Below are 25,382 nucleotides of genomic sequence, written 5' to 3' on the forward strand. Positions count from 1 at the left end.
CATTAAGCTGTCACCCAGGACTCTCTGGGCGTGTCTTGCTTTGAGTGGCATATATTTAAAAGTGCTCCCCCCAAATAATCGTGAACATGTGCGGTGTGAATGTTTTACTTATGCAGCTTTACTGTGCAGGCAGAAGTAAACATTGCTTTTCAAACAGCCTTCCTTTCCCTGCTTGCTCCCGTAGCTTATGGTGCAAGCTTGGAAACAGCTCCTGATGCCTTCACTTACAGTGAATTGTATTGCATTGTTCTTTGCATTTTATTAACTGACCAACATTGTTATTTCACAAGCTACAGTGATAATATGGTCTTTTCTGTGTGTGTGCATGTGTGTATGTGTGCACAGGGTACTGGGTATGAACTTTCATAGTGAGCTACATCCCAGTTTTTTATTTTTTGAGACAAGGTTGCCCAGTCTGGGCTTAAACTTGGAGCCCTCTTGCCTCAGCCTCCCAGAGCGCTGGGATTGCAGGTGTATTCCGGTACACCTGTGGTAGCAAACGCTGGTAGTCATCATTCATAGGTAGACTATCCAGACGCGTTACACTTAGTACCCAAACTGCCAAGTCTGCAGACATGGTACCAACACCCACACACAGTGCCTATGCCAGGGCTTGTTCTGGACTAGGGCGCTTACGTAACTGGGACACTCTGCAGAGTTAAAAACCAGCAGGTTAATACATTGCCATTTGACCGAGGAAACAGTCTTTTTACTTGGCTTGTTGGAGGAGACAATTTCCTATTTCAAGGCCTATCATTTGACTTTAAAGTAGTTATTTCTTTGATTTTTTTAAAGTTCCAAATTATTGCTAATAATCATGCTTTAGATTTCTTCCTGTTTTCAAGAAATAGCTTTTAAAAATACTATTTCTCTCTAATGCTTTTCCAAATATACTTTTTGGTTAGTGTAAATTTATTTGCTTGATGAATGTAAATAGTCCTATCTGTTTATCTTGATAAAAACAGTGTAGGCCTTGGGCAGATTTTAACAGGTTCACAGATAATTGAGTATTGAGATTTTAGTATTAGAATCAGAATATAAGCTCTTCCTGTACTCTTTAATGACTGGAAATAACAGATTCATGATGTTTAGACTAAAACAGAAACTTTTGGATTTTCCAGAAATATTTTTAAGTATTAAAAAGACTTCTCATTCATTAGGGCCTTTTCGTTGGCTTTGCCTAAATGCAGAAAGCACACTGTGCTGGGAGCCTGCTTGCTCCCAAGGAGAGGCTTGCTAGTTGGTGTGCGCTTTGCTCACTGGGCAGCGGGGCAGGATTTGTTCCAGCCTCCATATTTGTACTGAATTAGTAGCACCTGTTTTTACCTTTCAGTCCTTCACCTTTCAGAGAGTTACTGGAAATAACAGAGGTTGCAGATGTATGAAACGAAAGGCCATTGGGGTTTTTTAACAATCACGCTCGCGGTGACATTTTTAATTTCTAATGCTGGTAAATTTTATGTAGGAGAGATTTAAAATTGTGCATCAGGCCTTTTCCTTAGCATATCATAATATTGTTCTAAAACTATAATAAAAAGTTTAGACTGCAAATCAGTATCTTCTTTAAAAAATGTTAATTCCTTATCTAGTTCCATGAATTATTATCATCCATACCTTTAATATTGAAATATCTTTTTCCTATATAAAAGAATTAAATTGAACCCAGGAAGTGTGACTTGTGTGCGGAAAAGTACAGAACATTGTTTAAGAAAATGAAAGAAGTCTTGGATAAGTGGAGTATGAGTGTGTGTTTTGGGGTGATGAAAGTGCTGTAAAATTAGTGGTGATTGTACTAAAGAGACTAATGGTTTGTTTACTTTAAAAGGATAAATTCTATGGAATGTAAATTATTGCTTCAAGCTGTTACTAATAAAAGGGGAAGATTTATTTTACAAATTTAAAAAATACTTTTAGATTCTGACTAAGATTTGGGGAGGTGTAATATCCTTTTAAATCTTGTTATCACAAGCTGTAATCGTAGGTATTGGAGTCTTTACTGATTTCTTGTTAGCTTATCATATACACAGGACTTTGCAGTTTTAGCAATATCAACTTTCATGAATAACTTTGAATCTTTTTTCTATGAATTTTGGTATGATCTAGAAGAACAAGACATTTGCTTCCTTTTTTTAAGAGAAAATATTTAAACTTAACTCTTCTTAATGTATGAAATTTCATTTTGGTAAGACAAAAAAATTGAATTTATACTCAAGAATTTTTAGGTATAGTCATGAAATAACATGCATTAATTTTACATTAAGAAAATAATTAGATTAATCATGGTATTGGCAAATATCTATGTTTTGAAATTAAAACACATTTGCTATTTTGATATAAGTGGCAGAAAATAGATCAGAAAGAATAACTTATGAAGAATTTACTTTCATAAGTTTGTCCATGTGTTATTTCAAAAAGTTTTGTGCTTATCCCAAGGCAGTTGTACTCTGTAGATGTCAGCTTGTCTTGCAATATTTACTTTTAATGTCTGAGAAAATGTGTTTTAAAAAAGCTACTCATAGTATAATTTGTAATTTACTCTAGAAATCGTTTTCCCCTCACAGATCTAGTAATTTCTGTTCTTTTCTTTGGCACAGGACCTGGAGATAGTGTACTCCCATTTACATGGCATGGAAGCTTTGTCCAGCTTGAGAGAGCATCAGCTCAGGTACGTCATCTTAATGGAGCAGCAGAATGCTGAGCTTCATGCATTCATGTGTCAGTGCATAGCTTAAAGAAAACTTACCCACGAAACTGCTGCTTCTAACTCTTTATAAGTTGTAAAAAGTTGAATTCAGTTGCTTTCGTGTTTCTTTTCACATTTCTGTTATAGTAATATCTTTGACCTTTCTTCAGGGTCTTTTCCCCCTTGACTGAAAGTCATAAATTCTGTTTCAGTGAGCACACCCAAAGGGTATCACTTATCTTCCTGGCAAATAAAGACACACTGCTTGGTGCTGAGACCCACTGGAAGAAACCAGAAGCATTGTCCCTACCAGGCAGTGACTCGGTTGGCTGTTGTAGTGGGGAGACTTTACCACTGCCCTGAGTAGTCCCCGCCTCTCTCCGGGAAACAGTTTGTCCTGACCTCGCTTCAGTGGGGGCCATTCCTGTAAAATTTTCATCACTTATCTGTGCTAATAAGGAATAGAAGTGATTTTGCCTTACTTGTGTGTAATACAAAATAAAGGACTCTGGAAGGTGGGTTACAGATTAGCACCAGCTGGGCAGAATGGGAAGGCCTTGTTTCCTCCAGCTGTGGCCAGTTGTGCCAGCACTTCTAATTGTGAGAGGAATGTTTCTCCTATACTGTGTACTTCTCCTTTACTCTTTAAACACTAATTAATTTTTGAGCACATCAGTTTCATATCTTGTTGTTAATTGAAAAACGTGTCAGGAGGATTGAGTGTTTCTAAAGTTAAATTTTTAATGAAAATCATTTAAATTAAAGTAGATTGCAGATTAAATGTTTAAAAATTCAGTCAAGTTTTATTAGAAGGGGCAAAACCATTGGGAGTTTAGAAGATGGCTCAAATTAAAACAAGAGTCAGTTCTTCATTTGATATTTTATGCTGACAAGTTTTCTAAGATTTTGTATAATTGTTTATTTAATTAAATGCAGTTAGCCTTCAAATGGAAAGTAATTAGTTAAAATGCAAATGCTCGGGCCAGGGGATTTAGCTCAGTGTCTGGTTCTGCTGCCTCGCAATCAAGCACAAGGACCTGAGTTCCATCCCCGGTACCGCCCCCCCCCCCCATGCAAACGCAAACGCAGAGGTCAGATCCCATTGAGCGTGTGCAGGAAACCACACACACGGATAATTGAGATGTACTGGTTGTATGGGTTTTCTTTTTTTCTTTTTGGTACTGGGGATCGAACTCCAGACCTTGCCCTTGCAAGGCAGGTGCCGGAACCACTGAGCTAAATCCCTGGCCCATGGTTGTATGTTTAATATGTGTGGCTGTACGATTTAGATGATAGGAATTCTATGCCATAAAGGAAGGGTCTTTTAATACTTTTAAAATACTTTTTCCAAATTTCTAAATTACAAAAGTAGAAAAAGGAAATACAGTGAAGTTCCATACACCATCATCCACCTTCAGAATTAAGAACTTTTTTGCCATCTCAAAGGTAATTTTTGTTTAGAAATAACCAATTAATCCAAGGGCGTGGTATAATCTATTTAAATCTTAGCCTGTTTCTGAGTTTGACACATTGGTTTATTGGCATGGATTAATAGGGAGGGGTCTTTACAATGTTTATCTCATTCAGCAGGTGTTGAAAAGTCATATTTATGGACAGTGTCCAGCTTATACTTAGTTGGTTTTCTAAGAACAAGATGAGGATATCAAATGAATTATGACAAAAATCGAGGTACACATCAATCTAGTGACTTGAATAAGCTGCTTTACAATGTGTACTCTCATTTCTGGGAAAAATAGATATATCCCCTTTAGATAAATTCTCTTGTTTGAATTTTATGAGTAAACGTTTCCCAGAATTAGTAGAGAACCGTCAGTTAAGACTGTCATGTAGTAGTTTTCCAGTTTCAGAAAATAAAATGCTCTTAATCGAGATGTTAGACCGGGCTGTGGGTATCGGGTGTCGGGTGTCGGGCAGTGGACCCTCCGTGTCCCCGCCCCACAGAGGCCCTGTGGGCGCCCGGCCCTGGCTTGGGTGCCGGGCAGTGCCTGGCCAAGCTCCTCTTCTCACCGGGGTCGCGGTGCTGGGGAGGAGCACACACGGCTCTGCAACCTGGAGGCTGTCTTTTAAGAACCAGGTGCTTTTCAACACCATTTGAACCACTCTTTAAGTGTTCGTGCCCTTAGTCCACAGACACTGGGAGCAAACAGGAAAAGGGCTGCAATGAGAAGCAGAGGCCAGCGGCGGTTAGAGCAGAATAGCTGCTTGCTATTTAGTGTGTGTTGTTGTTTTTTGCAGGGAATTGAACTCAGGGCCTTTTATATTCTAGGCGAGCTCTCTGCCACTGAGCTACGTACTTGTACTCGATAGGCCCTATTTTGCGTTGGTACAAGAGCCTGCTTAAAATACAGAGTTTGTTCATCCTTACAGATGAGTGTCTTTAATTTATAGGCTCCTTTAGATTATTTTAGAAATTCAGGGGAGATTCATATCCTTTTGCTAAAACATTTGCTGCTAAAAATGTTTAAAGACAGAATCTTTTTGGTCCTCTTTTATTTAGGACATTGTCAGAGGAGACAGTTTGCCACGCCGTTTTGGTAGCATTGGTTACATTTATTTCTCCTGTAAGCATTAATTGAGTGCATGCTTACCGAGTGCTAGATGCCAACGGAGCCTAGGGACGTCACTGACTTGGGTCAGACCATGCCATTCCTGCACCTACGCGCTGGAGGGACAGAAGTGATCAGACATTAGTGGGCTGGGTCGTTAAGAGTGGGTTCTGGGCTGCTCTGACCTGGGAGTCCACGTTGGTGACGTTTGAGATGGAGCAGCCATGCGGAGATTTGTGGGGCCCTTTGAGAAGAGGGAAGGTGTGGTGCGGGCGTGAGCATAGCATAGCCAGTGTAGCAAGTCGGGCAGGCCCTGTCTTCAGGCCTAGAGGAGTTTGGATTCTCTCTTCCAGGTCGTGGTGGGTATAGGCAGAGGTGTGAGGTGTGGTCTCCCAGGTTTGGAAAGATCGCTCTGGAAGGCGCCCTCGGAAGTGGATGCATCCATCCGTACCTGTGGCCCTGTAAGAGACAGTGACCACGTAAGCGTGGCTCGCATGAGGTTTTAGCAGAGCAGGTTGTCTTAGATGTTTTCTCATTGCTGGGACAAAATACCCAATGCTCACAAGTTGAGGGAATAGAGGTTTAATTTGGCTCACGGTTTGTAGAGAGGTTTTAGTGCACAGTTGGCTGACTAAGGCCTGGTGGCCTGGCAGAGGACAAGCAGCTCACGGTACAGCCGTCAAGGCCAGGGTTACCTATACCCTTCCAGGCCACACACAGCACCTGCCTCTTCCCGCCAGTGTCACATCCCGCTACACACCCATCAGTGGACTGGTCCAGGTCACACGGCCCAGTGTCACATACCCACTGTCCAGTGCCCCCATAGCCACACCATGGGTGCCTGAGGCTTGGGGGCAGCGCCTAGGTGTGAGCCACACCAGTGGTGGTTTGGTCAGTTCTGGAGGACGAGTCTTGGAAACAGGTGCTGGCAGAAAGATGGACGTGAAGAAAACAGGAGACAGATAGAATGATGACTCCAGGTTAGCCCGGACCCCTGGGTACCGATTTTGGGAAAGCAGTGTCAGGTGAGAAATTCACGTTCCATTTTGGACATTGGAAATGTGAGGTGGCTCGTTTAATTGGCCACATCTGGATCAGAGTTAGGTCTGGAGCGTTGCTTTGGAAGTCACCAGTCTCTGAATTGAGTCTGAGGAGGCGGGCGGCCCTGGAGAGAAGACGAAGGGTCCCTGGAGGACAGGGCGGGAGAATTGGCGTGACTGGGAGCTAAGAGGGGCCGGGAAGCCCGGACAGCTTCCTGGGAGGAAAAGGCAGGTGGCACAGGTGGGACTTAGATAATGAGCCTTCCTTCGGGCTCCTGAGGAAGTGGAGGTGGGGAGTATACACAGCTCTAAAAGGAGATTTTTCTGTGAGGAGGAGAACAAAGCATGCATACTGACCGGAGGAGACTGGGTCTGGAGGGAGCATCCCCTCACCCCGTAGGGTGCTGCGTGCGTCTTTGTTAGTGACGGGACTGGGCAGAGAGGGAGGCCAGCTTGCAGGGGAAGGGGCCCGGAAGGCACAGGCGAAGAGAGCAAGCGGGCGGCGGCTCTCAGACTGGTCGCTGTGCTGTCCCCCTTTCCTGTTGAGAATTGGCTTCTGCCTCCTAGAGTTAGGGGCGTTTGGCGGGGTGTTTGGGAGAGGGATGAGGATGCGGACCCCGGAAGAGGTGAGGTATTCAGGAGCAGCCCTGTCTCCATGCTTGAGGGTGGCCCTGGTGCACCGCGAGGACAGAGGAGAGGCAGACGGGCCCAGGCTCGCCCAGCGAGCTGTTTCTCCAGGGCTTGCTGAGAGAGATGTGGTCCTGAGCACACAAGACGAGGCCTCCACGGTTTGGTCAGATGAGGGACACAAGTGACTTCGTCCAGGCTGGGATGTCCATGATTCATCTTCCTGATGTCGGGGTCAGGCGCCTCGCTGGCCCTGAGGGCCCGGGGTCTGGATCGTAGAGTTCCACGTACCGCTTCTGTAGCTCTGTCTGTTCACAGTGTGCGGGAACTGCAGGGAAAGCTGACCGGGCCCCTCGGGGGCTGTGGTCCTGTCAGCCTGGCGCCTGCAGCTAGGGGGGGAATTGGAAGAGCAGAGAAGAAGAAAGTGGGTTTGGCACACAGGAAAGACGGATGCGGACCGACCCCAGAGTGACACCGGCTGGAGGAGCGCCCCGCAGCGTGTGCGAGGTGGAAGAGCCGATGAAAGTCACTTCAGCCCGCTCTGTGTGTACTGGCCTTCGTGAGAGGCAGCGGTGATTCTTGATTTGCGCTTTTTGAACATATAATTGTGACTGGTGCAATAGGATGCTTCTTGATGGTGCTGTTCTTGATATAATTCTGAATATTACTCATGGTTTCATAATTTCACAGTATTTTCCTTTGGGATGAGTCAGCTGCAATAACAAGTCCTAAGGCTTGCGTTTAGTCGTTGGTCCTGAAAATACTGAGGTAGTAAAAGTGCTTTTGTCGGAGATTCCAATTGGTAGTAGCATTAACGTTGAGCTGAGAGTGACGTTATTGCTTTTTAAATTAATAGGCTTTTCTTTCCAGCTTTAGGGTTCCCTCTCATTCTCTTTTTACCTCAGGGAACATTAATTTGGCCACGTGCCATCCCCAGAGTATAAAATACCACTAAATAAGCATGGCAAAGCTGACATCTTTTAGATGTTTTGTTTCCTAGCATATTGTTTTATTTAATTTTGTTAACACTAAGTATGGATAATATATATCTTGAGGCTAATAAATGATTATAATGAGCCATTTAAATAATCTTAACTTTCAAGACTACATAACTTATTTAACTTTTAAAGTCTTGGGGTGTTTTTAGTAACATGTTGGACTCATCTCTTTCTCCTTTTTGCAGGTTAATGTGTGAAACTGTGAGATATGAAAGACACGAAGCAAATGAAGTTTTATACTAGTAGGTATTTCTTTTCTGTTTGTACAATGTATAATGCAGTGACTGAATTTCCTTAAAGTATAAAAGAAGCATTAGTAACAGCTGGCTAAGTCAGCATTACCTTGCTTTTGTGTTAACTTACTTTTTAGAAATGTGAAACATTTAGCTGTGTCCTGTTGTAAAATAAGAGTTCACAGTCCTTTCCTGATGAGTTCAGATTGCCTTTATCTGTAAGTGTGGGTTAGGGATTCCATTGCATACTAGGAGTCCTGGCCATTTTCATCATTGTGAAGTCTGAGCACTAAACAAGTATTCCCATGGCCACACTGGGTGAGGAGTGAAGGTAGCACATGCACGTGGCAGGTTTTAGTCTGTACTGCTCTCAGAGACAGGAAAAGAGCTGCCACATCTCTTTGGCATAGTTTCTTTTTAAAAATCGTACTGATATCCCTTCAAGATGTGTAACATATTTCATAAAAAATGACTGCTGAGTGTTTAAGAGTGTGGTAAACACATAGCAGGTGAATGGCATATTACAGACATTCGCCCTGTGAGCTACGGGCCATGCTATTTGTTTGGATCATGTTGGTGGTGACCGACTGTGTTCTGTGGACTTTGCTTCCTGTTTTTCGAAACACCCACTCCATGATGATCCCTTCCAGGCCTATGACAGAGAATATTTATTGAATAGATAAATACGTCTTCTGCCCCTGAGAGGGACGTAGAGATAGGAAAAAGGAGAATGACAACAAACTAGCAGACCGTGACACCTGGGAGCATAGGTTTGTACCTGGGGTTGGGAGGGACAGGGAAGGCAGACAAGGCACCTGGGAGCACTGTGCCTTCTGAGCCGGGTGTCAGGGACGTGTTTGTGGTAGAAGCAGCGTGGGCAGAGATGTGTGCAGTGCAGCTCTGTGCGACAGGCCTGCGTGGGTCACAGGCCACACTTGTGTGTACATATGTGTGTGTTGTTTAAAGAACGGTCTCAGTTATCCAGACAACCACCAGCAAGTTTCCCCTCCTAAGCGGCTGCTCAGTTCATTACGGGAAGTCATGAGACTCGTGACCTGTGGACGGTGGGCCCCGATACTCAGCACCTAACAGTTCAACTCATGCAAGCGATTGTGCTTCATCTTTCCGTCCCTCTCCCAGGTGCAAGAGGGTCATTTAGAACCAACCCAGATGCCATGTCCAGTCAGGTATCTTATAGAGAAACAGGGTCTTGCTAAATTTCTTGCTCATCCTTGGCTTGAACTTGAAATCCTCCTGCCTCAGCCTCTCAAGTAACTGGGGTTATAGGCATGTTCCACTGCAACCAGCTAGGAGCATTAAAAGCCTCAGTAACAGCTGTACAAGCATGGTGTGTGGAAGTCTGGGGTGAGCATTCCTGACATTTACTGACAGTCTAGAGGCAGTCAGCACTGACTGCTGTCATTTGTCCTCCTCTTGGAATGCGGGTTCCCAGTGTTGATGGCAGTGTGCTGGGGCAAACATTTACCGAGCACTGCTGTACCCAGCGTGTTCTGAAAAGTGCTGTGTCTACTTTCATCTGCAAACTTCCTCTTCAGATGTCTCCCGAGGTAGCCGGTAACTCTCACCCCAGTTTTACATGGGGAGAAACTGAGGCTGCCCCGGCCCCACTGACTGAAGTGGGAGCTGCGTTTGAGCCCAGATGTTGTGCTTGTGCCGCCTCGGCCCTGACCCCAGGCACTGGCATTGTGTGGCCTTATTCGTGCCACAGCACCGTAGAAAGTGGTGTTTGCGCCCGTGGTAAGTGCACAGCCCCTCCTTGCGCAAGGCCGCCTAAGGGCTGATGGTGGCCGCCACAGCTGCGGGCCTCTCTGCCCGCATTCTCGCGACTCCGAGGTGGTGCTGTGCACTGCTGTTCAGTACTACTCGAACTGAAGGTGGACGGCTGTCTGTCAACCCAGTTCTCTCTAGAGACGCAGTGGAGACAGCGCCTGTGAGCAGAGCTGGGGACAGAAGGCTCACCCACATCACCTAGTGGGGTGCCCTTGACCGTGGAGCCAGACTTGACTGTAGCGATCGCCTACCTCTTGCTAGGTCGAGTTAGGTCACAGCCCTGGTGAGCAGTGAAAAGCCTGTGGATCATCAGCAAAGCCTGATTTCAAAAGGCCAGAATTCACGGAGCCTAGTTGCAGATCGACACAATCAGATCCCTGGTGGTGGGCCAATCTTGTGATGAAGCGTGGTCGAGTTATTTTCTTGTGACCCTTGTGCAGACACGCTCTGCTCTTACCCATGTTTGTGGTGTGCAGAAGTGTGGGAAACGTAGCGAGCACAGCGCGCTCTCTGGGAGACCTTGTGGGGAGCGTTTTGTTTGTGCTTGTCCTCCGCTGAGCTTTGTTTGAAGAGCGGAGGACAGTGAGAATAGCACCGCCTTCAGACATGCGCTATCACCGAGGGACAGGCAGTCATTTTCCTTTTAGGTTTGGGTGCTGGTGACTTCTAGGTCAACACGGTGCTGTCATCTCCCTGGGCACCCCATTTTCTCGCCTATAAGATGGAAGCAGTCATGCACTTGCCCTTGGGGCCCGCGTGGGGATCAGGCGCAGTAGCAGGCAGACTGTCCTGGAGCAGCACACCCGTAACTGCACACGTGATGTCATCAGATTGTTTTCATAATGTGCATTTTTGTCTGCCAGGGTTTTAAACAAAAAAATGGCAAAATTGCAAAAATGGTATATGTGCTTACATTTTTGTCCCGGTGTCATTGGCAGGATCACTTACTATGCTATGTTGCTTTAATTTATTGATTGAGCTTACTTTGGGCCATTAGCTGCACAGAAGTAAGCAATACAGATTATGGCTCTGAGCTTTTACATCTCAGAGCCCCATCAGAAGAGCAGAGCAGATACCCATGGTCATTACACCCTGCGGAGAGTGAGGCAGAAGTGAGACCGCGCGCCGGGGAGTGCCATCGCTGCGCATCGGAGGCGGCCGCTGTCAAGACGCCTGTTTCAGGCCGCGGCCACTTCGTTCACAGGAGGCCTCCGTGCGCCCAGCGGTGGGAGCGTGGCGCTCTGGGAGCCTGGGGGCTGAGGCGCGGATCCGACGGGGCTAGGCCCTGCTCACTGTGGCTTTGGCCTTGCTCTTAGGGGGCGCACGAGTCTGTCACCCGAGGCGAGCAGAAGCGAGGCCCTGGCCCTTGGCAAGGGCTTTGATGTGAGGACAGAGGGGCCGGAGAGACCCTGCTGTTGCCGTGGCTGGGTGCCGTTGCTGCGGTGGTGGGCTCGGGCAGGGACAGGGCCGGCTTCTGACCTCGGTGGCTGCTTGCTGGCCCTGGGACCCCGCTGGCCGTCTCCACATGGTCCACATGTCGGACCCTTTCGCTGGCTCCCTGTCTGACTTTTAAGCTCAGAGCCCGAGGTGGCGGGCGGCCCCGGCTGCTCTCGCCGACCCCAGCAGGCCGGTCCCTGGCTGTGCAGTGTGTGCTGGGTGGATCGCGAGAGCCTGCTCTCTCCGTGTCCGGGTGCTTTGCCCGCAGCCCCTCCTGCCCTGCCCTCTCCTGGCACAAGCCCTCGCCCTCCTGGCCAGCCCGCCTGGCTTTCACGGTGGCTCAGCAAACCTTCTGGCCCATTCATTCTGGACTGAGAGCTGAATTGAAGTAAGTCTTAAACGAGTTTCTTTCTCCTCGCAAATAATAGCTTTTGGTGATTTCTTCTGCAGCTTATTACTAGCTTTTATGTTTTGAACCCCTTTGTCCACGTCAACTCCCCCACTAGTTTTAGCTTCCTGCTTTCAGAGCAAGGTGGAGCAGCCCTGTGCTCTTTCGCGTGGAGACGCTGCCACCTGGTGGACGCCCAGGACATTGCCGAGGAAGTTCTTGGCCTGGCTTCGTGTTCCCAGTGGGTTCCAACTGGTGTCTGTGGCTTCCGACATTTTAATACGTTGTCTGACTCAGCAGCGTTCCTCAGCTCGTTCCCTAAGAAAGTATCTGAGTGCCAGTGCCCCGTTATGTGGTGTATACACAGTATACTTCGGAAGCTAATGGGGAAGAGCCGGAATAAACAGTTGGGACAGGCCGAGGGCCGCTGCTCAGGGGCGCGAGCGGAAGTGCTCCAGGGGCATGGAGGAGAGGACGCGTCAGGCTCCCAGAACTGGAGGAGGTGGTAGCTAACCGGCAACGCCAAGGGTGCCCAGGCAGTGCCCAGTAGAGGGCACTGTTCAGAGCAAGGACAGTAGGTTTGTCCTGGGCTCTGCAGCCTGCGTTGAAAGGAGGGTGGCACGGCCGAGGGGTGCACTCAGGATGGGAACGTCTGCAGGGAGTGAGGCTGCAGTTTGGCCCGTTCAGAGACCGAGTAGGAGGAAAAGGTTGAAGAGAGCTAGTGCTTCTTGTTTTTTAATTTTAGGTGCTGCCTGCAGTGATGCACACTGTCTCATTAAAGTCGAAGCCACGTTTTTAAAGAAGCTGTTGATAGGGTTCTTTACAGTTGGGAGACCAGAGCCTGAGATTTGGTGTCTTGAGGGTCAGCGCGCAGCAGGAAGGCTCCGCGGGCCTGGCCCACGTGGCTTCCCGCCCTGCCTGGCTTCCCGCCCTGCCGGTGCGGCGGGGCTTGGGTCTCTCCTGCTCACGGCCCTGGGGTGTACGTCGTCGCAGCCAAGTCGATGACAGGTTCTGCTAGGCTTGAACAGCCGCCCTCGCTTGAGAGTTCAGTGTAGCTGCAGGAAGATGCCTCACATGCTAAGAAATCACGGAGGAAATAGACAGCAGCATGAAATGAGAAGGGGTAAGTGTTCCGGAAATGGTATGGTAGCGGTGACCGAGAAGGCTTCCTGAAGAAAAGCAGCCGACCATTGCTGGAGCACAGGGGCCTGGAGAGAGGGAGCGGCCACCTCGCAGGGCCGGCAGGGAGCGCCGGGAGGGGGAGCGCAGGCCAAGGGCACTGGCTGTGCCCAGGCGCGGTGGGGAAGTGTGGGGCCCCCTTGCAGGCGAATTTAGCATTCCAATCCACAGGCCTGCAAGCCACAGGGTGGGGGGCAGCCGCATGGAGCCTCCAAACCTCCTGCCTGGCCTGAGGACGAGGGGAGGAAGCTGCTCACTGAGGGAGGTGGCAGAGACGGGCCTCGGGCCATACTGCCTCCCAGGGTCTCGGGTCCCGAGGGGAGCGGCCTTCCTTCACGGGCCTTTGAAGACCCTTGGGAAACCCTGGCACTGCCTCCACAGGAGCTGAGTTACCATCTGTGGCAGTGACTGAGACAGTCCTCGTCTTCCACTCACACCTGCAGATCTTTCCCACAGCTTTCCGGAACAAGAGTCGGCCCTGATTGCAGAGCCCTCGGTGGGCACTCGCGGGGGCAGGGTGGTCGCTGTGGCAGTGTTGTGCCCGCTGTGACTTGGCTGCCTGGCCTCCATGTGTGCTTCTGTGATCAGTGACAGGAAAGACGAGTTTGTAAACCTGGCACTTACTTTGTCCACGTTGTTTAGCCCCTGGAGGGCACAGGAAATCACCGAGAGACCAGCTGAAGTTTGTTGCGTTCTCTGTATCCCAGTCAGTCTGGGCTTTGGGGCCGTTTATGGTACTTTTAACACAGTGAAACCATGAGTTGTCATAGAGTAATTATTTGCATTTAACGATTGCTGTTCATTCAGTCCTTGCAGTAGCTCTAGTAACTTGCTGAAGGCCCCATAGTATGTTTTTGTCTTTGGTACTGGGGAGTGAACTCGGGGCCTCTGTACTGAGCTACATCTCCAGCTCTTTTAATTAGTTTAGGTTTTTTTTTTCTTGGTACCAGGGATCGAACTCAGGATCTTGTACTTGTGAGCCAGGCATGGCGCCACTGAGCTAAATCCCTGGCCCTAATTAGTTTAGTTTTTGAGATAGGGTCTTGCTAGCTTCCCAGAATGGAGGACAGCAGCTGTGCAATAACAGGCCTGGCAGTGGTGATCCACTTTAATTCTGGATTTTAATTTTGGGTTTTTGAGACAGGGTCTCACCAGGAAGTTCAGGGTAGCCGTGAACCTGCAGCCTCCTGCCTCAGCCTCCTGAGTGCTGGAATTATAGCCATGTGCTATCATACCCATCTGTTAGTTTTCTAAGCTTTATTTCCTTGTACCTACTTGTTTATAATGAAGGGAACATCATAAGTATCGACTAAAATAAGTTTACTAAATATCCCCCTTTTCCTTTCTATTTCATTGTTTGATCATTTGTTATAAAAATGTTTAAACTTGTTGAATCTGGCAGATCATAGCAATTTACTTGGCATAAATAAAAAAAGATGCTCTCATAATGAGAAAAATAAATGAACTATAAAACTAAACCGAGATGTATTTTACCACGCAGTCGGGCAGAAATCCACAGGTGGATGGAGAGCCCAGCCACGGACGCGCCGTGAGCCCCGGTGCTGCGGTGCCCGGGACCGCCCCTCGGGCCTGGCACACCCCACCGCTCCCTCTTCCCCTTCCTCCAGGTCCTCTTCTCGGGAGACTCAAGTCCAGGCTTTACCAAGGCAGGGTCTTGCTTTCCCTTCGCATAAAATTCTTCAGTGTTTGTTGCGTAACTGTGACAGCGTGGTGGAGGGAGGAAGGTAGGCATGTAGGTCGCCATCTGCCGGTGGAGGATGGGCTGTCAGTATTGTAAAACGTGCGCCCTTTGGCCTGGCAGCGGGACTTCGTCTGCCAGTTGCAACTGCATCTTCAAGATGGCTCTGCAGTTTTTTAATACCGTTTTTACGTGATTGCATGTGGTTGGAAACAGCAGATGTGACCGTCAGTGGGAGTTTTCGTGCACCACCCGGGACATCATGCGGTAAAGGGGCTCCCTGCAGAGGTGAACAGGCACCGGGAAGCTGGCTGTTGTGGCGGCTCCAGGGCTGCAGGGCCATCACCAGAGCTGCAGCAGCGTGCAGAGTGCCGCTGTTTCTGTTAGGAAACCAGAGGGAGCCAGTGTATGTGCTCACCCATGAAGAACTTCCGGACCAAGGGTGCTCGAGGTGGCCCCGCAGTGGGCAAGGGGCAGATTGGCTTCTGATGTTTGGATTTTCTTCACTTCGTGAGCCAAGTGAAAGTCTTTCTTGTTCAGCAAATCAAACTAAAGGGTAAAACTTGGAGTGGTAGGTGCTCTGTAGGTATAAGGGACATTTAAACACTTGCCTATGCCAATAAATAACTTATTTCAGGGATATAAATCATTTTGTAAAGTGAGTCTAGTAGTTGAATAGTTACTTTTGTGTATTTGTTTTATGCTGTTCTTTATGATTCCATAAGTGACATGGGTGCTGCACGTTGCTCTGTGTGTGTGTGTATACATATTATTGTTTTCTCTTGTTGTTTTGTTGTTGTTGTGAATAATCATCTCATCCTGTTCCCTTTCTTTTTCAGTCCTGATGATATTGGGACCTGCTGGTATATCTTGCTGTCTGGTTCCGTGTTCATTAAGGAATCCATGTTCCTTCCAAGAAGCAGGTATTGTATAGACATTCTGTAATGACCCATGAAGCCTGACATTCTTTTGCAGAATTGAATCCTTTTGCAGAATTATTGTGCTGATACAAAGCAACACAGTCCTTTGGAGTTGTTATACATAAATCTTCAAGAAATGCCCGTGTTAATTGTAAACACGGTTTCAGTCTCTTTAACAAAGGACAGGGACAAAAATCATGCCGGTGACACGTTAATTTATTACATGACCACATCAGCTGTGTTTTAGGGCACATTCGATTGTTCCCAGGGTGGCTTAGGTAGAGAAGAACTAACGGTCAGAGAGCATAGGAGGCAGTCTCACAGACATCCGAAAAGAGGCAGCGAGAGTCCCAGCCCCTCTGGGATGGGGAGGAAGCAGGTGCTGCCTGCCCCTCTCTCTGGTGGGGACCAAATGGCTGCTCACGTGGTGTCTGCCTGTCGGGGGGCGGCTTCCCACCCTCTCTCCGTGTGACTTGGGCTTGTGTGTGCCGACTTGATTTATGGCTCTGTGCCTGCAGTGCTTGTGTCTTTTGCTGAATTCTTCCGGATACAGTCTGACCGGCCCAGCACATGTGGGTTCTGATTGCCCCGGCCAGAAGGTGTCTGGGGTCTTCTGCTAAACATGACCAGCTTTGTTCGGTGTGGTCCTGAGTCTTGATGCTCATCTTCTCCTCCTCATTTTGTGTTTCTTACAAATAGCTATTTTTATTTGGACTAAAGGTTTTTACCTAAGCATTTTTATTTTTTGCTATTAATTATGTAAATTGAATAAATTCACAAAAATATAGCTATCCCTTCTATTGCCTAGCTCCTATAAAAGTATTCTAGTGTATTCTGGATAAGGAGTTCTGAGTGGATTAGAGTCACGTTAAGGATCTATTTTTAAGATGTGAGCAGCTTTTATAAATAGTGTCAGTGAGACAGGGAGGAGTAGTTTTACACTGTGGACAGGACTGGCCTGGGTGTGGCAGCAGAGGGGCTTGGATGGGCTTTGGGGTCCAGAATGGTGATGCAAGCCTGTCGGAGCAGTATCACTTTGAACTGAGCCTCAGCGCTGGTGCAGTTCGCCTGCCTTTTTGCTCTGCGCGTCTCTAAGGTCAGATTGGCGAGCCTTCTCCTCTTTGGAAAATGGTCCGGCGCCGGAGGGACTCTCATTTCCTGTGTGTCCTTCTCAGCTGTAGCGGTGGTCCTAATGGCAAGAGCTGTATTGCTAATGGTGATATAATAGTAATAGTAGAGGTAGCAGTAGTTGTAACAGTAACAGTGTAACAAAATGAGGGTAGCACAACAGCTTTTAGGGTGCTTCCAGGTTGCCAGGCACCATTTTAAATAGTTGTCTTGTGTATGTAAATCATTTTAACCCACCATTCTCCCTTGGGGTAGGTGGAAGTGTTAGCTGCCTTTCATAGTTAAAGACACTTGCGTTGCATAGGGCGTTTACACCTGAAGTTTGCCCAAAAAGCCTGTTCTGACCTGTGGAGCAGCCCCCATAACGCTGGGAGGGAGCCCTGGCTCCCAGAGGGTGGCGAGTTAGACACTCTCCTGTCCTCCAGGCACGGCTTGTTAGTTTGGCCCTTGGGGGTTCTGTCCGAGGCTGTATTTCTGAACTTGGAAGGTACAGGCAAACAGTATTTAAGCATTGGAATTATATGTAATTTTGGTATATAAAGTAATCATTAGTGTATAAATTTTCAAAGATAAAGAAGGAAAAGCATCAGCTGAAGTCCTCCCATTCAGAGATGATTGATTTTTAATGTGCGAGTGGTTTTTTCCTCCAGCGTCCTTTCTGCCTGTGGTCTCAGCGTAAAATCATATGCTTTATGTACAACTCACTGTCCTGCTTCGGTTAAAGATATGTGCACACACGCACACTGCCTCCTCACAGAGTGACGCCCTTACAACGGACTGTCTTTACAACTTCTCGTGCCCATCTAATGACAGTTATTTGAACTTTCTGCGATGAATAAATGATAACAGGTACTTGTAACATTTTACTATGAATTGTGCTGTGGTGAGTATGACTTGGAATTTACACACTGTAAGGAGAACCCCAGTCAGTGGCTTCATTGTTGTCTCCGTGCAGTGTCTGCAGCAGAAGCCGAATCCAGAATGAAGCTTCCGCCCAGCAGGCGTGGTGGCTGCTCTGCCAGCCGTCCACTAATCAGCGACAGCTTGTCATGACTTTGCCTGGAGAACCTCATGTTCAGAAGACTGCTGTTCTGCAGAGGGACTTGCAGTTCAGACCCGTTTCATGAGCATGTGGACTCCGTGTCTGATTATTCTAAAAGATGACACAGGTCACTCTTTGGCAGGCTGGCTGGCGAGTGCTGGCGAGTGGTGCTCTATTGGGATGGAGGAGGGGTGGCTTTCGGGCTGAGGACAGGCGGCCTGGTTATAGGCTGTGCCTTCATGTTGGACGAGGTGACATTGGTGCTGCCCAGTTGTTTTGTTTCCTTTGGGGGTGTTGCCCTAGGAATAGTTCTGAGATTGTTTTAATGAGAAAGAATCAGCCTGCTGGCTTCATGCTAAAAGTTGACTTTCGTAATTCATAGGTACTTCTCTCTCCAGAAGATACTGAGTTTTGGTATAGATGACATGGTACTATCAGCTCATTGCTGCTGAGACTGGTCTCGGCTTGAGACTGGGTCTGGCTGTGTATTCCAGGCTGGCCCGGAACCCACTACATATCCTAGGGTGTCCTCGAACTCGAGGTGACCCTCCTGTTTCAGCCTCCCAAGTGCTGGGATTATAGGTGTGCACTACTGTGCTTGGCTGTCAGCCCAGTTTTATTAAAAAAACTGGTTCACAGATGTTTTTCCACAGCTACCATGTTTTTAATCACACAAGCCTGGAAGTTGGTTACAGACTATGAAATGAGTAAACCGAGAATTCTCTTCAGCAGTGCAGCCCATTTTCTCGTAGGGTTAGTTCACCTTGAGTAGTTAGTTTCTGTCACAGTATCTTCAGTGTTTTCATGTTTTTAGCAAATTTTCAAGGAATTGATACCTGATTTCATCAGATAAGAAGGATGATATGTATTGCAGAAAATCTCATTTGGCTTCCAGATTCATTAGCTTTATTGAAGTTCTCAGTTAACATTTAAGATAGCATTTTATGTTTTTCTTTTTTTTTTCACTTTTGTTGTCTTTCTAGATAGATGAGGGTTGCCTTGGTGGTACACCTTTACTTGGGTTGCACAAACGCGAATATAGTTCCTGATAAGATTTGCAACATTTATAGAGCCTGTGAGATCTCCTGTGACTACCAGCGAATGACAGTTTACTCTTCCCTACTTGAAAGAGTTTTAGTGATATAAATGTTGTTTTCATGAGTTCTGTTATAAATCTATTAGAAATTTGTCAAGTTTTTAACCATTGACATTTGTACAAGTAGCTGTAATGTGTGCAAGGTGTGATAGAAAATACAGTGAATGTAAAAATTCATTACAGAAAAATACACATTGCCATTAATTCTGCTCAAAATACTTGCTTTGAACACAGTTTATCCCAGTTTTCTGTTTTTTCCCATTGTTCTTTGCATTGTCTTTTGGTGTAGTAAGTTTTTAAAATTTGAATGTTCATCATGTAGTTTGATCACTCCTTGTATTTTATGTTATTATGTATAATATTGCCCTGAGAGTTAAAATCATATTTAAGAGACCAATTTGTATTCTTGAAGCAGGGAATAATTTATATATAGTAGTTTAAACAATTCTTATTTAAAATCACTTGAGTTTGTGCCCACAGAAGGATAGTGAGCAGATAATTTGGAAGCGCGGTGTGTGGGCTGAGGATGCGTTCCCCTCAGGTGCACACAGGATGGTATGAGCCATGTGGGAAGGGTCCAGCCAGCAGCACAGCGAGGGCACCGCGCCATGCGACGTGTGGCCCTGGGCAGTGGAGGCTGACGTATTAAGACAGTTGACGGAGAGTGGTAAAGCGCGGAAGGAGTGTTTCTGAAGACACCACTTGCAGCAGCAGTGGGGTACGAAGCTACAGAAGGAAGTTTAGAAGTGGACATTTAAAAATGATTTTCTGATGTGCACCTTGGGTCTGTGTTTCATACTATGCAGGAAAACATTACTAATGTTTACGGTCCCTACATGCCCACATCAGTGGATTCAAAGAACTGACCCATACTTTTGCAATTAGAATATATATTTTAAAGAATTCGAATGTTTAAGGAAACAGAGTCGATTGTTGTACATTTATACATACATAGAACTGTCACTCTGAACTCCATAAATATATAATGTCAATAAAAGGAGACATTGTTATATACTTTAAACATTCTTCTATAGTGTCCTCACTATGAATTCTGAAGCCTTATTTTATATTACAGTATAATTTGAGTTAATGTTAATTTTTGGCTGCTGACTTTGAAAGATTGAGAATTCTAATTATAATAAAGATTGGCTCAGAATATGTTTCTAGACTTGCAGTTTGGATTATTTGTTAGAGTAGGAGATAGTTTACTCAGGTGTGATTTTAGTTCATTGAGTTGGAGTCTTTTAGGGCTGGGGATTTAGCTCAGTGGTTCTGTCGCCTGCTTTGCAAGCTCAAGGTCCTGAGTTCGATCCTTAGTACCAAAAAAAAAAAAAGAGTTGGAGTCTTTTTCTGTACATTTACCAGTCACTTAAAAATCTATTTACAAAAAACAACACACAGAAACACCAGCATAGTTTGCTAGATATGTAAGACACAGCCATTATAGTTATATAGACAGACAGATCCTTCTTTGAAGCTATGTTCATCACAATCTTGGAAAAAACCCCACTTTTACTAACATATTGAGTGTGATTTTCTTTTTTTTTTTTTTTTTTTTTTTTTGGTACTGGGGATCAAACTCAGGATCTTGTGCTTGTGAGGCAGGTGGCGGCACCACTGAGCTAAATCCCTGCCCTTGAGTGTGATTTTCTTAATAGAATCAATTTTATCATAGAGCTCTCCAAGGAAGATTTCTGTAACAGAAATGATTGTGCATATCATAGTCGTAGGTAACACCTTTATTGTGCTGATAGTTTAGCACAGTTTTATACAGAGCAGCTGGTGTGCACTCCTCTTTCTTTCCTGTATGTGCTGTGGCCAGTGAGGAGGCCTCAGGATGAAGGGAAGATCAGCTCAGGCTAGCTGTGCATCTAGGAACTTGGAAGGTGGCAGGAGGAGTTGTGATCGATGCTGAGAACCAGAGGGGTTAGGAAAAGGACTGGTACAGAGGACAGAGGCTTCCAGTGTGGTCTGATTTACTGGGTTGTGTTGGGCAGCAGCCTAATAGGCAGATTAATTTGTTTATTCCAAGTGCCTTAAGAAATTATGCCCCCTCAAAAAAAAAAAATTATGCCCATAACTGCTAATGTGCAGTCAGTGAAATGGCATCGGAATTGAGGTTTAGAACATCAGGCCTTCCCACGTTTGTGAGTTTTTCTGCCTTATTTTAAAAAGGTTTGGTAGAGTTCAGGCTGTGAGTCATATGTGCATGTTATTTTCGGTTGCTACGTTAAGTTCTGCTGTATACAAAAAAAGCAAGATGGTCTACCCCTGCTCTTGTGTAACTTAGTGTGTGTGAGGAAATAGAGTCTATAACAGGAAAAAAATTGCCTGGGTGTCACTGAACAGGTAGAACAGTGTAACTGATGCAGTGAAGACCATGTAAATCCGAAATCCTTTCATGGCTGTGGGTGTTTTAGGTACATGGAAAATCAAGGGTATCTCTTCTGGAGGCGAATTTTGAGTTGCATTTATTGTCTAAGCTGCTGGAGAGTGGTCTGAAAGGAAATCTGCATGTAATAAAAATAGGAGTGATGACTCAGAGATAGGCTGGAGGGAGGACAAACACTCCCAGCAGCTTTCTTGAGAGCGGAAGAGTGAGATCAGTGGGCAGTTCAGGGAGGGAAGTAGTGGCAGAAGTGTTGGTAACAGTGCAGCGTGAGTGTGCTAGTTCACAGAGCTGTGCGATCAGTGTTGGTGAACCGCGTCCCAAGAAACATTGGCGGGAGGGTGGGAGGCTTGTGAACATCATTTGTTTGCACTGTGTAGACTGTGTCCATTTACAGTCACTGTTTCCCTTCATGATACCAAATAGATCCACAGTATAAAAATTAAAACTGCTATGGTCTTCTTAATAACCGCATTTTAAATTAGACCTGGCAGCTATCACGAAGATAGGTAGAGAACCAAGACATTTAACTAATCCGTTCTGAGAGACTGAAATACTATGCTCATTATGCTTTCGATGACAAAGAGCTCTTTGAGTTTAAAAATCGCAGGCCTGCTTTCTGCTTGCCAGTGCTGTATGGTAAGTTAACTGACTGCTCTGAGAATTTGTTAGATCTTTTAGTAATAAAAGAAGGCAAAGCAATGGATACGTGACTCTGTATTTATGTGGTAAGGAGTGAAGACAAATTTAAAATGTTCATATTTCATGTAAAGAGTTATAGGATTAGAAAATCTTATTGGAAGAAAACAAATTTGTGATCTTGTTAGAGTACTGGATTTTAAAAATAAGTCACTGATGAATTATGAGATTGGAGGGTAATTTTACTGGACAGCAGATGTGTTCAGAAAGTATAAAGAGAAGTGAGGAGTGGGTTCTGGAAGGCGTACGTTTAGGTGAGATTTTCCATCAGGTGCCAGCAAAACCACAACAGTATGAGTGCAGATAAGCGTGGAAGGGACAGACTGGTTTTTGCAAGAAGGATGGGAAAAACAAAAACAACTATAAATCATCTTAAAACTGTCCTTTGAATTTTACTTTTTTTTTTTTTTGGCACTGGGGATCGAACAAGGGTCCTTGCGCTTGCTAAACAGGTGGGGAAACCACTGAGCTAAATCCCCGGCCCTGTCCTTTGAATTTTAGAAAGAATGTATTGACCATGTACACCTTCTCCTCCAGGTAGGGGAAAACACTGACTTGTGGGATGAAGTGAAGTGGTATATAAACTCTTCTGAAGCTTTTAAAAAAGAGTACATTGTTCAAAATTGTTTCTTTTTAAAAAAGAGAAACGATCAAGCTTTACAGATGTTTACATTTGGAATAGCTAAAGTCAGTGGGAGAGGGCAGAAATAGCAAGGGCTGATGTGTTGCTATGGGGCAAGGGTGGAGAAGGCGGCTGGTTGCGCTTTGTGGGTCTGTGCATTCAGTGCGCAGAGAGGAGAGGCCCGCAGCTCTTAGGCTGCTGTGGAGCTGTGCATTTCTTGCTCCAGGGCCCTCAGGCTCCAGCTTCTGGGTCTGGACTGCAGTGAGCAGCTTCAAGTCTCCCTGCCTTCCTGCCTTCCCTGGCTTTGGCAGCTTCATCAGACCCTTTGCAAACTACTCTGGTCTAAGTCTCTCTGCATGTCCATCCTGACCTCTTTTCTTCCCTCACAATTGTTTTTTTTTTTTTTTTTTTTAATCAGAAAACACTCTGGAGTTAGAAAAGATAGTGCAGTATGTGTCAAATCCAGAGCCACTGCCAGCCCCGCCCTGCCTTTGTTCATGGGCCACACTGGCTCCCAGGCAGCGCCAGCCCTTCCTCCAGACCAGCACCATAGTTGTTAGAGATCACGGAACTTTCTGAAGCGACTTCACTCTGCCAGACACACTCCAGATTGCTCAGAACAGGTCTCTAGCCTGCATTAGGGAACTCCTCGCACACTTGGCACCCACGCCAAATCGATGGCTGGTCCGAGTGTGCCATGGTGCAGGCTGTCGCCTTGCCTGGACATCCGTCATTACTGCCTCCTCCTCTCTGCCCTGCCGCACAGCCGTGAAAACCCTGTGGCTTATTCTTTGGGAAGGCCGCTCTTGTAGTCCTCTCGAGGTAATCATTCCACATCTGTAGTAAACCGAGATTTCCAAGGGCATGAGCAGGATCATTGACCTCTGCTTCCCCAGTGCCCAAGACATAGTAATTATTTAAGGTTTGTCGAAGTCTGTAGATTGCAGAGTATATTTTAACCTGCCCTTTAAAAAAAATCGCTTAAAAAGTTTAATAAAATTGTGATAACATATTCCCTTTAGGAAAAAGCCTTTTCAGTGACTCATGAGTTATGTAATGTCAGGTTAACCAAGGAGAAGCAGAATCAGGAGAGGAATGAGGTAGCAAGATAGTGGAAGGAAGAGCTCCGGAAAGCTCTCGAGGAGGTGATTCTGGTAGACTGCTGGGGTGCAGAAGAGGGAAAGGCACCGTAGCCTGCCGGGTAGCAGCTTGCTCTCGGTGTGAACTTGGCGGGTGATTGCTCTCTGTGTGAAGACGTCCACCACATGTGGTTGGTGGCTGCCCAGTGTCAGAAGGCCGCAGGCTTCCTTGGTCCGTCTGCTCTACCTCTGCAGTGCCTAGCTTCTGTTACCAAGCTCAGCTCACAGCACAGGTACGGCAGAGCTCCAGCTGTCACGACTGCTTGGAGGTTGGAAGCAGGAGGAAAAGAAACAGGAGCAAAAAGCTTGACTTCCCACCCACGTCAGGGTCCTTGAAGGAACATTTCTGTCTCTAGTGCTCTGCCCAGAGCATAGTCACAGGCCATCCAGGGTCCCAGGACATGGGAGCCGCTGTTCAGCAATGTGTGGTGCCCTGCTTTAAAGAAAGTAACGTTACAACAAACTTCCAAGGAGAAAGGAGGCAGTGCTGTTGGAGTGGGCAGCCAGCAGCCTCGCGTACTCCTGCCCTGTAGCTTTGGCCCTGTTCTTGCTCTGCTAGCTCACCCTGCTCGCCGCCGAGGCCCCATCCCTCAGCCATGCAGCATCTGCAGTTTGTCCACCTAGAGCTATTCCCAGGACTTGTGCAGGCAGAGGCACATGGTGAAGGTTTCAAGGGAATGGCCAGAGGTCCACATGAGGGAAAGACAGGGGACAAATGTGAAATGGCTTGATGAGGAGCAGAAGAGTTGATAGAACAGAAAATGCTGTTCATTGGATTGAAATAGATCCTGTTTGAAATTTGAAATTAGATAGGTCTCTACATTAAAGGAGTGAAGTGAAACACAAGTGGAGACAGTGGGATATACTGAGCTCCATCCCCAGCTATCAGTTGTACTTTCTGCTTTACCCGGGAAAGCAGCATGGTCCTCGGCCTTATGCAGCCCACTTTCTCCCCTTTTGCGTCGCCTTCTGCAGTGTTGGTACCTGAGGCACAGAGGAAGACTGTTCTCTGGAGAGGGAGTTCAGCTGCTGGATCAGGATGGGGATTTGGTTTCTATAACTACAGCATCGCAGATGTGCTCTATACATAAATACGAGCTTTTGCGGTCCTTGGAGTGTGGGCATTGGCGGTGTCGGAGTAGTCAGTAGCCTGAAGGAAAGACTCTCCGGTTGTGTGTCTGTAGTTGATTGGGAGTCATGGCCATCTGATGCTTGGAGCCTTCAGTCGGGGAATTGTCAGTCATGATCCTTGGTATAAATGAGTGTGTGACGATTCACCCTGGAAGCCCTGATCTGGAGGGAAGTTCAGATTTCTCTTATGGAAACAAATCTTATGTGTTGCAAGGGTTTGAAAGCCTGATGTGTGCGTCAGTGAAATACAGCATTGCTTTCCTCCGTTAAGTGTTTTTATCTGCTGCTACATTTGAAGGAACTTACTTGTGCCACAGTTGATTTTGAAGGAAGAGGAGAGGGATGTGTGAATTACTGTTTTACCTGTGTGAATTCAAGGTACATCGTGAAGTACGCATATAGCACTGAAATTTGCATCTGTTCAAGGAAACAAGCTTTTGGAATTGGGGATGCTAGTAGGGAATAATAGGGAATAGCAGGAGTTAGGTTGTTGTTAAGATGGGTCAGCACATGAAGCACACCGCCTCTGTGAGGTTGGGAGGTCTTCACTGTAATAAGAATGTCCAGTCCTAGC

The 25,382-nt window shown here is 46.4% G+C and overlaps 1 protein-coding gene across 9 annotated transcripts in view; it reads left to right on the forward strand.

The window, feature by feature from the left end:
• Positions 1–25,382, forward strand: part of Rapgef2 (Rap guanine nucleotide exchange factor 2) — a 216,976-nt gene that overhangs the window by 71,650 nt on the left and 119,944 nt on the right. For 7 of the 9 annotated variants that reach the window (XM_004868568.3, XM_087200331.1, XM_087200327.1 and 4 more), the window contains 3 exons: positions 2,595–2,665; positions 8,101–8,157; positions 15,482–15,565. In XM_004868568.3, the coding sequence (XP_004868625.2) occupies positions 2,595–2,665; positions 8,101–8,157; positions 15,482–15,565 (212 nt within the window). Of the gene's footprint in view, positions 1–2,594; positions 2,666–8,100; positions 8,158–11,921; positions 12,888–15,481; positions 15,566–15,604; positions 16,659–25,382 lie in introns of those variants that run through there. The other 2 variants (XM_021247464.2, XM_087200332.1) reach the window with 2 other exon arrangements.

Source organism: Heterocephalus glaber, unplaced genomic scaffold (genome assembly GCF_053883595.1).
Source record: "Heterocephalus glaber isolate CG9 unplaced genomic scaffold, H.glaber_assembly_v1.0 deba00001737, whole genome shotgun sequence".
Taxonomy (NCBI): domain Eukaryota; kingdom Metazoa; phylum Chordata; class Mammalia; order Rodentia; family Bathyergidae; genus Heterocephalus; species Heterocephalus glaber.